The 16,069-nt window shown below is 40.4% G+C and overlaps 1 protein-coding gene across 1 annotated transcript in view; it reads left to right on the forward strand.

Annotated features, from left to right (window-relative positions):
- The first annotated feature begins 327 nt into the window (after nucleotides 1–327).
- The window catches only part of LOC113113325 (teneurin-3-like), a 36,327-nt gene continuing 20,585 nt past the window's right edge, over nucleotides 328–16,069 (forward strand). Inside the window, exon 1 of the mRNA XM_026279443.1 lies at nucleotides 328–343. Within this exon, the coding sequence (XP_026135228.1) occupies nucleotides 328–343 (16 nt within the window). The remainder of the gene's footprint in view (nucleotides 344–16,069) is intronic.

Below are 16,069 nucleotides of genomic sequence, written 5' to 3' on the forward strand. Positions count from 1 at the left end.
TGCTTGCAGTGCTTCTGTTCCCCTCTCGCACCTGCGTCATCGCCGTTTTGTGCGGGTAGCATCAGTAGATAAGCAGCATTATCGAGGTTTGTCTTTAGCACCAGTCCTTAACTTCTCAGTGGTCTCCAGCAAAAGCTGTTGTTTGTACACGCTGCTGATTTCCAAAAGGCTCTGTCGATCATAGATGTTTTTGCAATAAGGTGGGACTGTTCGAAGACGAGGAAATGAGACTAAAAGACATAAAAACACAATTTTTGGGACCCAAAGTAGCCGCTGTGCCTGACCACACCGCAATTTTTTTTATTAAATAGGAGAATAGTTTCAATAATGAAAAAGGACAATAGTAAGCACAGTTAAAGGCAGTTTATCATTGAATTTAGTGTTGTCATTATCCATCTCAGTTCAGTTTAAATAGTATCTATTCAATCAAGTCAACGATATCACTGGAAAATAAGTGTCCCCAACTAAGCAAGCCAGATGCGACAGGGGCAGGGAACCAAAACTCCATCGGTGACAGAATGGAGAACAAAATCTTGGGAGAAACTAGGCTCAGTCAGGGCCCAGCTCTCCTCTGGCCAGACGGACCAGCAGGTTGTTCCAGCAAAGTCAGATTGTGCGGAGGACTCATCTGGTTTCGGTCATCTTGTCCAGATGGCCTTCTAGGAGACAAGGTCTTCAGTGGGGATCTGTCTCTGGGGCTCATCTAGTTGTTCTGGTCTCTGCTGACATTCAGGGTAGTCAAGTTCATCTAGCTTCTGATCCACCATATGGGCTGGATACATACTAGATCCGGGTGACTACAGTGACCATCTGATATGGATACAGACTGGATCTGGTGGCTATGGTGACCTCAGAATAAGAAAGAAACAGAATAATATTACCATAGATGCCATTCTATTATCGGTGTTACTAGTACATTGGGTGTTATGGGAAGTGTTGCCTATTCCAGCTGCCCTAATTCATGCAGCCTAATAATACTTTAATGGATTTGTATATAAGAAATGTGTTAGTGTGTTATGTGTAAGCCATGCTAAAAAGATGGGTCTTTATTCTAGATTTAAACTGACAGAGTGTTTCTGTCTCCCAAGCAATGTTAGGTAGATTATTCCAGAGTTTTGGAAAAATAGGAAAAAGGAACTACCGCCTGCAGTTGATTTTGATATTCTAGGTATTATCAAATTGGCAGAGTTTTTAGAATGCAGCAGACGTGGAGGACTATAATGCAATAAAGCTTGCTCAAATACTGAGGTGATGAAACATTCAGGGCTTTATCAGTAATTAGCAAGATTTTAAAAACTAAAATGAATAATAGGGAGGGAGCCTGTGCAGTGCACATACATGTTGGTTTAGATGATTTAACAAGTTTATACAATTCTTCTTTTCCTATAGTAAAGAATGAGTGGAATTATTCCTCAGGGGATCTATATCGCTTTGATACGATACTGTAGCTGAATAATAGCTAGAGCTCTCATAGTATTGATCTTGGAAGTAGTTAATAAAGTCATTACTTCTGTGCTGTTTGTCAACACCTGTTAATGCTCTATTTTTAATTAATTTAGCCACTGTATTGAATAAATATCTGGGGTTACGTTTGTTTTCTTCTAAAAGAGATGAAAAGTAATCAGATCTAGCAGTTTTAAATGCTTTTCTGTAGGATAGGGTACTTTCTTGCCATGCAGTACAAAATACATATAGTTTTGTTTTCTTCCAGTTGCACTCCATTCTCTGGGCTGCTCTCTTTAGGGTGTGAGTAGGGGTAATTCTATGATTTTAATTTTAGGGGGGGATCAGCCCCTAACAAGGGTATACTACTACTACTACTACTACTACTACTAATAATAATAATAATAAAAATTAAAAAGTTTTATTAACATGAGTGGTTTACAGAACTTATTACAGTATTTAATTGCATTGCTTAGGTATAATATTTGAGTAGTGAAAAAGCCAAATACAAGTCTTCCTGAACTCTCACACACACCTGTTTACTGTAGTTACAAACACAAAATTGTACTGTTTGCTTTTCTAGTTCAACTCTCTCTCTGTAGCTCAAGTATGCTAACCTCCTTGCCACATGCACTGTAATTTGTATTATATCGAAAGTAACATTTTCAAATGAAAATGGCCACATGATGGTTTCAAAAAGTATGCGTTTATATGTAAGGGTAAGGGTTTCATTTTCGCTGGAAACAGCTGTGGTGTGATGAGGGGTGAATGCAGTGAAAACTTTATAGTAGATGGGGAACTGAGTGCTGCCCCATGATATTTGCACCACCATGGTCTGTGTATTGAAGAGTGCAAGAAGGAGCCGAAGTGCTGTTGTTTTCATATGAAATTTAAAGGGGACTGAGGCGATCAGGAATTCATGTAGAGTTTATGTAGCTGATCGCACAGTTTTAAGTGATGCCGAGTGGTCATTTTTAGGGGAGCTATAGCTCCCTAAAATGACCACTCGGCCACCCATGAGTGTGTTTATTATACCACAGTGTCAAGCTGTTTTCCTTAATCTTCCTTAAGCGTAAAGGGGCAGCTGTATCTAAAATTCTAGAAAAGACTAATCACGCACACCTAGGTTATGATCAGTGATCATATCATTTACAAAAAGTGCTTTCGTAGAAAGGAACATGATATTCAATAAGCCAAGCTTTAAAATTTGTTTCTCTCTATTATATACATTTTTTTTATTTGTTGAACATCAATTAAAACTGTTACTTTTAAATTGGTTTGGACATATTTTGTATTTTCTAGTTCGGGAACAGACACAGTCTCTATAGTTTGATACGTGAAAGGGTCTCTATGTGCTGAGAATTAACTGACTTCTGTGATGTGAGGCGGCTAGCAGACGGTTGGTTTAGCCAGTCTGTCTGCTTCCTGACCTGGGCCCCAGTTACTCAAGCACAAACTCTGACTATGTGCCATCTTTCTAGAGAGAAGAGTGGCACCACCCCATGAGGGATGAAAACCACCTCTTTTTCAACAGGTCACGTCTGCCCCAAAACTGGTCTGATTGTCTAAGAGCCATGCATTCTCTATGTATAACAATATTACTGAATTTATGTTTAACATTAGACAGCACTTTAAAAATTTGCCTTAAAGGTTTTTTTTTTTTTTGTCTCCCAGTAAACATTGGATTATGGTGACTGTTGTCTCTATTTTCATATTCCGTACAGTAGAATTGCCAATAAATAGAGCATTCTCATCAGGTTTCTCAGTGGGTGTGTCACTGAGTGGGGAGAACCCGGAAGAGCGTTGTTTTGACCCGCGACTATGCCGCCTCACAGTCATCCAGTTGCCCTGCCAGTGAGGCTCTGTAACCGGAAACGAACAATGTTCAGGACTCCTTCAGTAATACTCCTTTAAATAACTTTAAAGAGGTGTGTGAACTTGCAAGCACGATGTCAGACACTGTAATATGCTCTGGTCCCCTCCCTGCTTACCGTGGTGACGAGATGCATAGCAGATTGTCATCACTCAATGGCTGGATGTCTAAGTGGTGCCCACAGAATAACATAGGTTTCATAGACAATTGGACGAGCTTTTGGGGCAGACCTGACCTGTTTAAAAGAAATGGTCTTCATCCCTCCTGGAGTGGCGCCACTCTTCTCTCTAGAAATATGGCAAATAGTCTTAGTGTTTATACTTGACTAACTGGGGCCCAGGTCAGGAAGCAGACAGACTGGGTAAACCGACCGTCTGCTAGCTGCCTCTCGTCACAGAGGTCAGTTAATTCTCAGCACATAGAGATTCTTTCACCTTTATATCACACTATAGAGACTGTGTCTGTTTTTGATTACATTATTTTAAATGAGTCCACCCCCCAAGATTACTGTTATAAACATGAGCCGCGTCTAAAAGGCAAAGGGGGAGGAGTTGCTTCAATTTATAACAACGTTTTCAGGATTTCTCAGAGGGCAGGCTTCAAGTATAACTCGTTTGAAGTAATGGTGCTACATATAACATTATCCAGAGAAACAAATGTTAATGATAAATCCCCTGTTATGTTTGTACTGGCTACTGTATACAGGCCACCAGGGCACCATACAGACTTTATTAAAGAGTTTGGTGATTTTACATCCGAGTTAGTTCTGGCTGCAGATAAAGTTTTAATAGTTGCTGATTTTAATATCCATGTCGATAATGAAAAAGATGCATTGGGATCAGCATTTATAGACATTCTGAACTCTATTGGTGTTAGACAACATGTTTCAGGACCTACTCATTGTCGAAATCATACTCTAGATTTAATACTGTCACGTGGAATTGATGTTGATAGTGTTGAAATTATTCGGCCAAGTGAATAACAAGTATCGAAGAACCATCACTTCTACCACAAAAGACTGCTTTTTAAGTTATCTTCCTGATGTATCCAAATTCCTTAGCATATCCAAAACCTCAGAACAACTTGATGATATAACAGAAATTTTGGACTCTCTCTTTTCTAGCACTTTAAATACAGTTGCTCCTTTACGCTTAAGGAAGGTTAAGGAAAACAGTTTGACACCATGGTATAATGAGCATACTCGCACCCTAAAGAGAGTAGCCCGTAAAATGGAGCACAGCTGGAGGAAAACAAAACTAGAGGTATTTCGTATTGCTTGGCGGGAAAGTAGCATATCCTACAGAAAAGCATTAAAAACTGCTAGATCTGATTACTTTTCTTCTCTTTTAGAAGAAAACAAACATAACCCCAGGTATTTATTCAATACAGTGGCTAAATTAACGAAAAATAAAGCCTCAACAAGTGTTGACATTTCCCAACACCACAACAGTAATGACTTTATGAACTACTTTACTTCTAAAATCGATACTATTAGAGATACAATTGCAACCATTCAGCCATCAGCCACAGTATTACATCAGACAGTGCACTATAGACCCCCCTGAGGAACAGTTCCACTCATTCTCTACTATATGAGAGGAAGAATTGTATAAACTTGTTAAATCATCTAAACCAACAACATGTATGTTAGACCCTATACCATCTAAGCTCCTAAAAGAGGTGCTTCCAGAAGTCATAGGTCCTCTTCTGACTATTATTAATTCCTCATTGTCATTAGGATATGTCCCCAAAACCTTCAAACTGGCTGTTATTAAGCCTCTCATAAAAAAACCACAACTTGACCCCAAAGAACTTGTTAATTATAGACCAATCTCGAATCTCCCTTTTCTGTCCAAGATACTAGAAAAGGTGGTATCCTCACAATTATATTCCTTCTTAGAGAAAAATAGTATATGTGAGGATTTCCAGTCAGGATTTAGACCGTATCATAGTACTGAGACTGCTCTCCTTAGAGTTACAAATGATCTGCACTTATCATCTGATTGTGGGTGTATCTCTCTATTAGTTTTATTGGATCTTAGTGCTGCGTTTGACACAATTGATCATAGCATTCTTTTGCATAGACTTGAACATTTTGTTGGCATCAGTGGAAGTTCATTAGCATGGTTTAAATCGTACTTATATGACCTCCATCAGTTCGTAGCAGTGAATGAAGATGTATCATATCGATCAGTGCAGTATGGAGTACCTCAAGGCTCAGTACTAGGGCCGCTACTCTTCACGCTTTATATGTTACCCTTGGGAGATATCATCAGGAAACATGGTGTTAGCTTTCACTGTTATGCTGATGATACTCAGCTCTATATTTCTTCACGGCCTGGTGAAACACACCAATTTGAAAAACTAATGGAATGCATAGTCTATATAAAAAATTGGATGACGAGTAATTTCTTACTGCTAAATTCAGAAAAAAACAGAGGTGTTAATTATAGGGCCTAAAAACTGCTTGTAATAACCTAGAACATTGTCTAAGACTTGATGGTTGCTCTGTCAATTCTTCGTCATCAGTTAGGAACCTAGGTGTGCTACTTGATCGCAATTTTTCCTTAGAAAAGCCACATTTCTAGCATTTGTAAAACTGCATTTTTCCATCTCAAAAATATATCTAAATTACGGCCTATGCTCTCTGAATCCACTGTAGATGTCTTCTGCGTCGTTATTCACTCATTATTCCTCATATCAAATCCTTTTCCTATTTGGCGCCTAAACTCTGGAATAACCTACCTAACATTGTTCGGGAGGCAGACACACTCTTGCATTAACCTGGCATACACATAACATATTAATATGCTTTTAATATCCAAATCCGTTAAAGGATTTTTAGGCTGCATTAATTGTAAACCGGAACCGGAAACAGTTCATATAACATGTACCTTCTACATCATTAGAAGAATGGCATCTACGCTAATATTTGTCTGTTTCTCTCTTGTTCCGAGGTCACCGTGGCCACCAGATCCAGTCTGTATCCAGATCAGAGGGTCACTGCAGTCATCCGGATCCAGTACGTATCCAGACCAGATGGTGAATCAGCACCTAGGAAGGACCTCTACTGCCCAGAAAGACAGCGGAGACCAGGACAACTAGAGCCCCAGATACAGATCCCCTGTAAAGACCTTGTCTCAGAGGACCACCAGGACAAGACCACAGGAAGCAGATGATTCTTCTGCACAATCTGACTTTGCTGCAGCCTGGAATTGAACTACTGGTTTCGTCTGGTCAGAGGAGAACTGGCCCACCCAACTGAGCCTGGTTTCTCCCAAGGTTTTTTTCTCCATTCTGTCATCAATGGAGTTTCGGTTCCTTGCCGCTGTCGCCTCTGGCTTGCTTAGTTGGGGTCACTTCATCTACAGCGATATCATTGACTTGATTGCAAATAAATGCAAAGACACTATTTAACTGAACAGAGATGACATCACTAAATTCAATGATGAACTGCCTTAACTATCATTTTGCATTATTGAGACACTGTTTTCCAAATGAATGTTGTTCAGTGCTTTGACGCAATGTATTTTGTTTAAAGCACTGTAAGGGAAACAGGTCAATTTAGCTCAAAGGGAATCATTTAAGATTTTAAAGGGAATTTGAACAGAATCACTGTTTCACGGCTGTTCACGGAGACGCACCTGCGGTTCAGTGAACGAGCCGTTTAACATCAAATCTGCGCTGGATACTAATATCCAAACTATAGTGAAAACACTATCAATTAGCACAGTAACAAGATCGGCAGTTTAAGACATTAACTTGTAAGCACAAAACACAAGATACTTCTCTTTTCAATATGAATAAGGCTTTATTAGATAAATCTAAGACATATAAACTAATCTAACACATAAACGCACGCACACACACATTCACACAAGTTGCAGGAAGGTCGAAAGTTAGGGAAAGATGAGTTTAAGAGAATGGAAAAATGGAATCCCAAGTTAACAGCAATACGTTAAATTGCATAAACATGAACAACCATCAATCACGTAATTAGCGCTCGCATTGAGTTCCTCAATGAGGTTAAAATTATATTAGATACACCAGTAAAGGTCACAGTCTGGAGGTAAAGTTACTTGCATCTCCTGTGAAGAAGGAGCCTCGGTGAAAGGGCTATCCCGAGGTCGTTGATTGGCTGGAAGTTCAGTCTCTGAAGTGACGTCTTGGGAAGCCCGTGGTTGTTGGGCGTTGGCTGAAAGTGCAGAGTCGTGTTCGCTGGTTGAAGTTGAATGGACGTTACAAAACTTAACTCAGAACACGAAACTCTCAAACGGAAAAGAAAAGAAATAAAGTTTGACGAGGCTAGGTTGTGTTCCTTCTCATAGTAGCAGCAGGCAGGCACGCTGGAACCGCGCTCAAAGAACAATGATGACTACCGCATGGCTAGATGCTACAAGCTAAAGCTAGGTAGCAAAGCTACAAGCTAAAAGCTAAGAGCAGGCATGACTGATAGCACGAGCAAGGCTGGAACTAAAAGCCGACATGGCTAATAGCAGCAGCTAGACTAGAACTAAAAGCAAGATTTAATGGTGTCCAAAGTTTTTAAACTTCCTTGTTGGCCACCCCTCAAATGTTGCCTTGACCAATCAGATATGGTCCTGGGGTCTGGGGTATCATAAATCATTGTTTATCTTACCAAGCATGTGGTTCTTGCCTCACAGGGTCTAATTTTGGACATGATTCCTATAACATGATTATGATATATTTTACAAATAAATGATTGTCAGGACAATATCAAGCAAGAAAATGCGATTATTTGAATACTAGACATGACTAGGTATCCTATAGTTATCAAAAGACATACACAATAAGTGATTATACATGATAGTCAAATGTGTGGGTTACACGTAAATGAATATGGAGTTAAGCAATGGAATGATTCATTCATGAGTCTTTTTTGAGTTCATTCTGGTCCATATATAATGTATAAAAAGGGTTTCTTTGCCATTCTCTGGCAAAGGCCTTTTCTGTGAAGACAAAGGTTTAAAGCCCTTCCCCCTTAGGAATTTCAGTCTGGTTTCACTGGCTGGGGGGGGGGGGGGAAGTCAATGCAAGTATTTAACTTGATCTCCTGGGTTTACATGTGATGTCCAGCGTTGCATTCCAATCACGAACAATAAATTTGACAATCTCTTCTTCGAATTAAAATTGTCAATAATTGTTCTATTGGTGTTAATGTTGAAAGCTGTTGTGTGAACAAGTTGGTTGGTTGGTTATCTTGCTTGGTTCTTGTGGCACTAGAACTGATTTATGACTTCCTGAGGAATTCAGCTCATGTTTCAGTGCACACAGCTCTGATAGACTCTTTGATTTGTCTGATTTGACTCATTTCTGCTACATATATCCCCCTTTCGATCGGCGAGGTGTTTAGGTGAAGACATCGTCGATCGCTGGAGAAACAAAGGCAGAAGAAGCAGACAAACACAGCAAACAGCAAGACAACACCTCCATGACAGATACTGTACTGGTGCAGGCATCAGGTTATTTAGGTACACGTGGTTAAGTTCAATTAGTCAATGTAGTTTAGCACATTGAGGATAGTTTAGATCGTCTTGGAAATTGTTTTTATTTTGATTCATCAATCAAATTTGTGGTTAACTTTGTTTGGTTCTTCTAGGTTGTCTTACTTTACATGTTTACCATTAGTTTTCTAGTAATTTCATTTTCAATTCAATGAATTGACCTATCATGCATGGAGCTCTCTGGCTTCCATTCAGTTTAGAGTGGCTGGCGGATATTAGGTGTTGCGAGTCAATCCTAATATCAGACCTTCGACCCTCGCAGGGTGTCTAGGCGTTTCACCTACTCAGGAAAGAGGGGAAGGAGAAGGATAGGTAAAAGAAGAACAAAACAAAACAAGGCTGCTGTGGGTTTTCCTAGCATGTGTTACAACTACTATTGAGCTAGGATGTCAGGTGCAGCTAGTGTGTCATGAACCTTAACTTAGTGTCAGGTGTTCTACCTATTGTGAGGATGGCTGCACGTTTCTTCATGGTGGGTATGTGTAACTTTGTTACACTAAAAGTTGGATATTCTACCTGTGGGAAGAATATGTTTGTTGACTGTGTTATCAGTAGATGTGTTTACCTCTGGGTGTAGGTAATGTTGTGTGTTACTGGTGTAGTGCATGTGTGGTCAGATCTGTTCAAGTCTGTGTTGTCTCCCCCTTTTTCTAGCATGTCACTGAAGACTGGCTCTCAGCATCCTTGGCTTGGATGAGGGCGTGTCCATGGTCTAATGAGGGGTCAGTCCAGCAAGGCAGGAGGTTCTTTGGCAGACAGTCGGAGGCAGTTTGGCATGGCTGTGTGAAGCTGAGTTGCAAAACTTGTCTCCTATGTTGCATTCTTCTTGTGATGCCTTCTGGCTGTAGCAGACTTTCTGACCTTCTGTGCTCTGGTGGTTGCTGTTGCACAGACAGGGAATTTGGAACTTGGAGTTGGAGTTAATTTGACAGTTTGTTAGTGACTGAGGTGATGTCCTTTAGTACCTCAGATTTTTCATCAACAGTTGGCCGTTAAAGACTTGTTCATTCTGGGTTGTTGTTGAACAGGTGCTTGTCATCTCTGATGCGGTGCACCAGGTGATCACCGGCCTTCCGTTCTGTCGCTGGTCACAGCGAGCATGACTCAACTTTGTGGTCACCTGCATGTAAATTGTCTTGAAGGAACTCTCTTAGTTGTTCCATGACTTGTTCCGTGTCTTCTAATGGTATCCGGTTATGTTCTTGTGCATACTCAGCACTGTGCATGTCTGAGTGGTGCTGAGGTGGGTTTTGTTGTCGCTTACCCACACGAGTTGCTCTTGGATGAGTCAGGTGATTACCTTTGGATATCTGGTTAGGTTTCCAGATGTTATCCTTTTGGTTTCTTGAGAAGCGTGGCTGGTCCCATGGATTTTTCCAGCAGTTGGGCTGAAAGCGGTCGTGGATATGGGCGTCACGTTCTCTGTGCTCTTGATGGAAGACTCTGGTGTTGTGATGCCACTGGGTGTCGTCCAGTGCAAGGCTTGAGTCTTTGTTGACAGAGTTCCAGAGTGTGGAGGTTTTGTTACCTTTCTTTGAGGCCAACTTCTGCTTGTTATAGGCCTTCTGTGTTAGGTCACGCAACTGTTGGATGGTCATGGAGTTCGGACAGGCCATGACACCTAGATGGTGACTGACTCCAGGGTGCAGATTCTTTAGGAAGAGGGTTTTGAAGTTCACATCCTCTTCAAGGTCAGAGTTGTTGTGTGCACCAAAGTAGGATTGTCGGAGTCGGTTGTAGTAAGCTTGTGGAGTCTCTTGACGACCTTGTTTGGTTTCCAAGGCAGTTAACAGTCCATGTTCAGACTCTGGGTCTGTAAACTCTTTAATCAGGACCTCACGAAGTCGCTGGTAGTTTGACTTGGTTTGACTGGGCTGTCGATCTAGAAAGTTTCGTACCTCGGAACTGGACGTGGCTCTAAGGAGGTATAACCAGTCTCTGTCAGTCACATGAGGTCTCACTTCCAGATGGAATTCGATATCTCGCAGGTAAGCTTGGATGTCGGGGCTCTCTGTGGAGTTCGGGTTGAACCTGCTGATGTTTTTAGACAGCTTGTTGAGGTCTTTGATGGTCATCCCGTGTGCAGCTTCAAGGCCTTGGACGGGAGGTTTTCTTTCGTTGGCAGGAAAGGGTTGTGTGGCGAAGGCAGGTGAGGTTTTGGGTTGTGGCCCTTCGCTCCTTTCGTCATATGCCAGTTCTTGGACGTGGGACTCTGCTCTGCTCAGCAGTGATGAGGCTAAGAGATGTTTCTCTTTCCTTGGCTCTAGTTTATGCTTGTAAGCATTTTGGAGTTCTTTTCTGACCAGGTAGAGCTCATCGTTGGTATCATCTAGTTGTTGGGTCAGATTGTCCATTTCAGTTCTGTACCTTTCAAGGTGGTCTTTCAAAGCACTGATTTCAGAATTCTTGTTTCTGATGTCTAGCTTGGCTTTCTCTAGTAGCTGTTCGGCATACTGGAGTCTGTTTACCAGGTCTTTCTGAGCAGCCGTTGTATGTTGCTGGTCGAGCTGAGCTGCTGCCAGGGCTGCTTGGAGCTTCATAACTTGTTCTGTTGTATCCTGCTCCCTCTCGCTGGGTGCTTTGAGTTGATTTTGAACTTTCACTTCCAGCTTGTCTATGCGACGTTGAGCACGTGTCAGCTCCTCTTGAAGGTGGGTGATGTGCTTGTCGCTCAGTTTCAGCTGGGTGGTGAAGGCATAGCTTAGTGAGCTCGTGATCTTGACTAGCTCCTCGTGGTTGTTGTTCTGGCTTGAATCTTGTGTCAGGAATCTTCTCAGGATTAGGATTATTATTAAAAATAATAACAGTTCAAATGTCTTTGGAGTGAGGCTGTCTGTTATGCCTCTCAGCCAAATGTTCACATCTTCCCCATGGGAAATGGGGTCTGCAGTCTGCGGCATGTTGGCACGCTAGGGAGAAGAGAGACTGACACAGATCTGTGTGGAGTAAAAGCCTATGTGTGGTGGGACAACTAAGTGTTGTATCAGTGATTGTGAACCACTAGTGAAATGTGGTGATGACTGTGTTGGTCTCAGGGTGTCTAAGTAGACTAGAGATGCGACGACTTTGTCACTCTAATGAGGAAGAGGAAAAGAGAGACAGAGGTGAAAAACAAATTCAACTGACAAGCAAAATTTCTGTTTTTCAAATGAGGAAAATTATTTTTTCCAATTAAATGTTATCAAAAACATAAACAATATTATTATATTTCTTGCTTTGGACAAAAGAATACAATAATAATTCTGATATCTCTTTTCTTAGTCTGACAGGATTGACACCGTACACCTTTCAGTTGGACCGCTCACCAGGGAGTCAGCGAAGGCATCAGTTGCTCAACACGTATCTCTATTAAATTGATCTCAACGATGGATGAGATGCTAAAACTTGGAATGCGTTTCCAAATGTAGGGAGGTTAGGAAGAACAAATGAGAGGATGATTACAATCAAATTCATAAGGATGATTCGTCGTCTTTGGCACGATTGTGTATTTACTTCACTTAGAATTGATTGATGGTTCTTACATGTCCTACAAATGTAAAAAGAGAAGAGGAAAGTAAATTTGAGAGAGGACGGAGATGGTAAGTCTCAGTAGCGGTTATCTGAACTACAAGGAGAGCGTTGTGTTAGTTGCTGCACAACTAATCAAACAAAATAAACTTTAAGTGAAAGAGTTGTCTTTCTAATTTATTTGAACTCGTAGTGAGGGATAACAAGGTCTCCTTTTAGGGCTCAGGTTTGTCGTTCCCAGGCTAGGATACACAAAAGAAATGGTAAGAAATAGGAAAATAAAAAAAAATAATAAATGGGCAAAATATGCAAAAATGAAATTAAAAAGAGGAAATCAATACGTAAAACAATAGTGGTTAAGTGTATAACCAAAACAGGAAGAGGGGTAAAACGCATTCAAATAAGTAAAGGTCTGAATAGCATATATTCAGATGGGTAATAAATAAATTAGGAAGAATAAGTTTACTTTAACTTCCAAAGTTCAAGGCTTATTCATTCTTAAAATAATTAGACCCAAAAGAGAATACTAGAAATAAAAGATCATATGAAATGACCTGAGAGGGAAATTTTAAATGATTCAAAATAAATTTAATGTTTCAATTAAATTTCAATTTGACAATTAATAATTGTGAGTCAGTATTTCCCTTTCTAGTAAAATGAAAATAAGTGGTCTAGTGAGAAAAGAGAGCGATAAAAAGAGAGGGACTAACAAGTGTTAGTTAAGATGTTTAAAATGGTTAAATCACGTCAGCGTTGCCCAAACACACATTATTCTACCACTGGATGGTAATGCTAACGGCTAACCTTTGAGGCTAGTGGCTTTAGTATAGACTTCAATGTAAATGCAATGGTTTCGTTAGCTTAGCGACACCGTGGAGTTTGTGCGCTGCGCTTGCACAGTTCAGAGTTGCTCCGGAAGTACGTTAAAGGCTTCCGGGTCACGGTCGTCACTATGGCAACCAAAACACATTCTAGTGGATTAGCACATGAATCGTTGCATTGTTGCAAATACAGTTAAGCATGTTACATGAAATGTCGGCTCATTTCAACACTGTACAAATAACAACACCGCCTTTCAGTTGTTTTGCGATGTGGCACTTAAACTCTCAGTTTGTATAGAGTTAAATTTATCTTAATTCAAATAGCAGCTTCCTGCTGTAGTTATTATATCAATCTCAGCAATTTGATTCTCCGTGCCAGTTTTTCTGGACACAAACATAAAAGTTTTCCTTCGCTGTTGGTACACAGTTAAAATTTACTTGATCAAGCTTTTAAAACACTCCCATTCAAATTACTCTCGGACACACGCCGTGTTACGCGAGATTGCATTCACTTTGTGAACGGATACAAATGGGCAAACATTGTTCTCTAATGTTTAACGTTAACTTAGGGGAGTCGAATATCAAATTTGATTCGGCAGTGGAACACGCACTGGCAATCAAACTATATGAAATATGAATACGGGGACTTTGATAAATAGATTGAGGAACCCGCTCAAAACTATTCTTTATTAACCGATTTATATCCCTTTTGAAACACTAACAGTTTAGCTCCGTTCAGCAAACAGTGACTGAGATAGCGTTTGAGACACTGGAACACGCAGTGAAATCAAATCAGCTATAAAACAAGGCATTGCACAAATGAGGAACACGCTCAATTTCTACCTTATTGTACGATCTCAGATGTTTACTTTTAAGTTCACTTACTGCTGTTGACAAAGGGGAGACGGACTCGAGTTAAAGTCTCCTCTAGCTCCTTTCATTCAAGCGGGAGGCGCGCGCTGCTTACGTCACGCGTCACACACACATACACTCCAGTCTCGCAAGCTTCTCAGCTTTCATTCCTTTAGCAAAACAAAGATTAAATAACTTGGTTTATGCTCACAATTTAGATTAAACTGCCCGCAATCATTCTCCACCATTATAAATGTAAGGGAAACAGGTCAATTTAGCTCAAAGGGAATCATTTAAGATTTTAAAGGGAATTTGAACAGAATCACTGTTTCACGGCTGTTCACGGAGACGCGCCTGCGGTTCAGTGAACGAGCCGTTTAACATCAAATCTGCGCTGGATACTAATATCCAAACTATAGTGAAAACACTATCAATTAGCCACAGTAACAAGATCGGCAGTTTAAGACATTAACTTGTAAGCACAAAACACAAGATACTTCTCTTTTCAATATGAATAAGGCTTTATTAGATAAATCTAAGACATATAAACTAATCTAACACATAAACGCACGCACACACACATTCACACAAGTTGCAGGAAGGTCGAAAGTTAGGGAAAGATGAGTTTAAGAGAATGGAAATATGGAATCCCAAGTTAACAGCAATACGTTAAATTGCATAAACATGAACAACCATCAATCACGTAATTAGCGCTCGCATTGAGTTCCTCAATGAGGTTAAAATTATATTAGATACACCAGTAAAGGTCACAGTCTGGAGGTAAAGTTACTTGCATCTCCTGTGAAGAAGGAGCCTCGGTGAAAGGGCTATCCCGAGGTCGTTGATTGGCTGGAAGTTCAGTCTCTGAAGTGACGTCTTGGGAAGCCCGTGGTTGTTGGGCGTTGGCTGAAAGTGCAGAGTCGTGTTCGCTGGTTGAAGTTGAATGGACGTTACAAAACTTAACTCAGAACACGAAACTCTCAAACGGAAAAGAAAAGAAATAAAGTTTGACGAGACTAGGTTGTGTTCCTTCTCATAGTAGCAGCAGGCAGGCACGCTGGAACCGCGCTCAAAGAACAATGATGACTACCGCATGGCTAGATGCTACAAGCTAAAGCTAGGTAGCAAAGCTACAAGCTAAAAGCTAAGAGCAGGCATGACTGATAGCACAAGCAAGGCTGGAACTAAAAGCCGACATGGCTAATAGCAGCAGCTTAGACTAGAACTAAAAGCAAGATTTAATGGTGTCCAAAGTTTTTAAACTTCCTTGTTGGCCACCCCTCAAATGTTGCCTTGACCAATCAGATATGGTCCTGGGGTCTGGGGTATCATAAATCATTGTTTATCTTACCAAGCATGTGGTTCTTGCCTCACAGGGTCTAATTTTGGACATGATTCCTATAACATGATTATGATATATTTTACAAATAAATGATTGTCAGGACAATATCAAGCAAGAAAATGCGATTATTTGAATACTAGACATGACTAGGTATCCTATAGTTATCAAAAGACATACACAATAAGTGATTATACATGATAGTCAAATGTGTGGGTTACACGTAAATGAATATGGAGTTAAGCAATGGAATGATTCATTCATGAGTCTTTTTTGAGTTCATTCTGGTCCATATATAATGTATAAAAGGGTTTCTTTGCCATTCTCTGGCAAAAGGCCTTTTCTGTGAAGACAAAGGTTAAAGCCCTTCCCCCTTAGGAATTTCAGTCTGGTTTCACTGGCTGGGGGGGGGAAGTCAATGCAAGTATTTAACTTGATCTCCTGGGTTTACATGTGATGTCCAGCGTTGCATTCCAATCACGAACAATAAATTTGACAATCTCTTCTTCGAATAAAAATTGTCAATAATTGTTCTATTGGTGTTAATGTTGAAAGCTGTTGTGTGAACAAGTTGGTTGGTTGGTTATCTTGCTTGGTTCTTGTGGCACTAGAACTGATTTATGACTTCCTGAGGAATTCAGCTCATGTTTCAATGCACACAGCTCTGATAGACTCTTTGATTTGTCTGATTTGACTCATTTCTGCTACA

This window comes from Carassius auratus, chromosome 14, assembly GCF_003368295.1.
Source record: "Carassius auratus strain Wakin chromosome 14, ASM336829v1, whole genome shotgun sequence".
Classification (NCBI taxonomy): domain Eukaryota; kingdom Metazoa; phylum Chordata; class Actinopteri; order Cypriniformes; family Cyprinidae; genus Carassius; species Carassius auratus.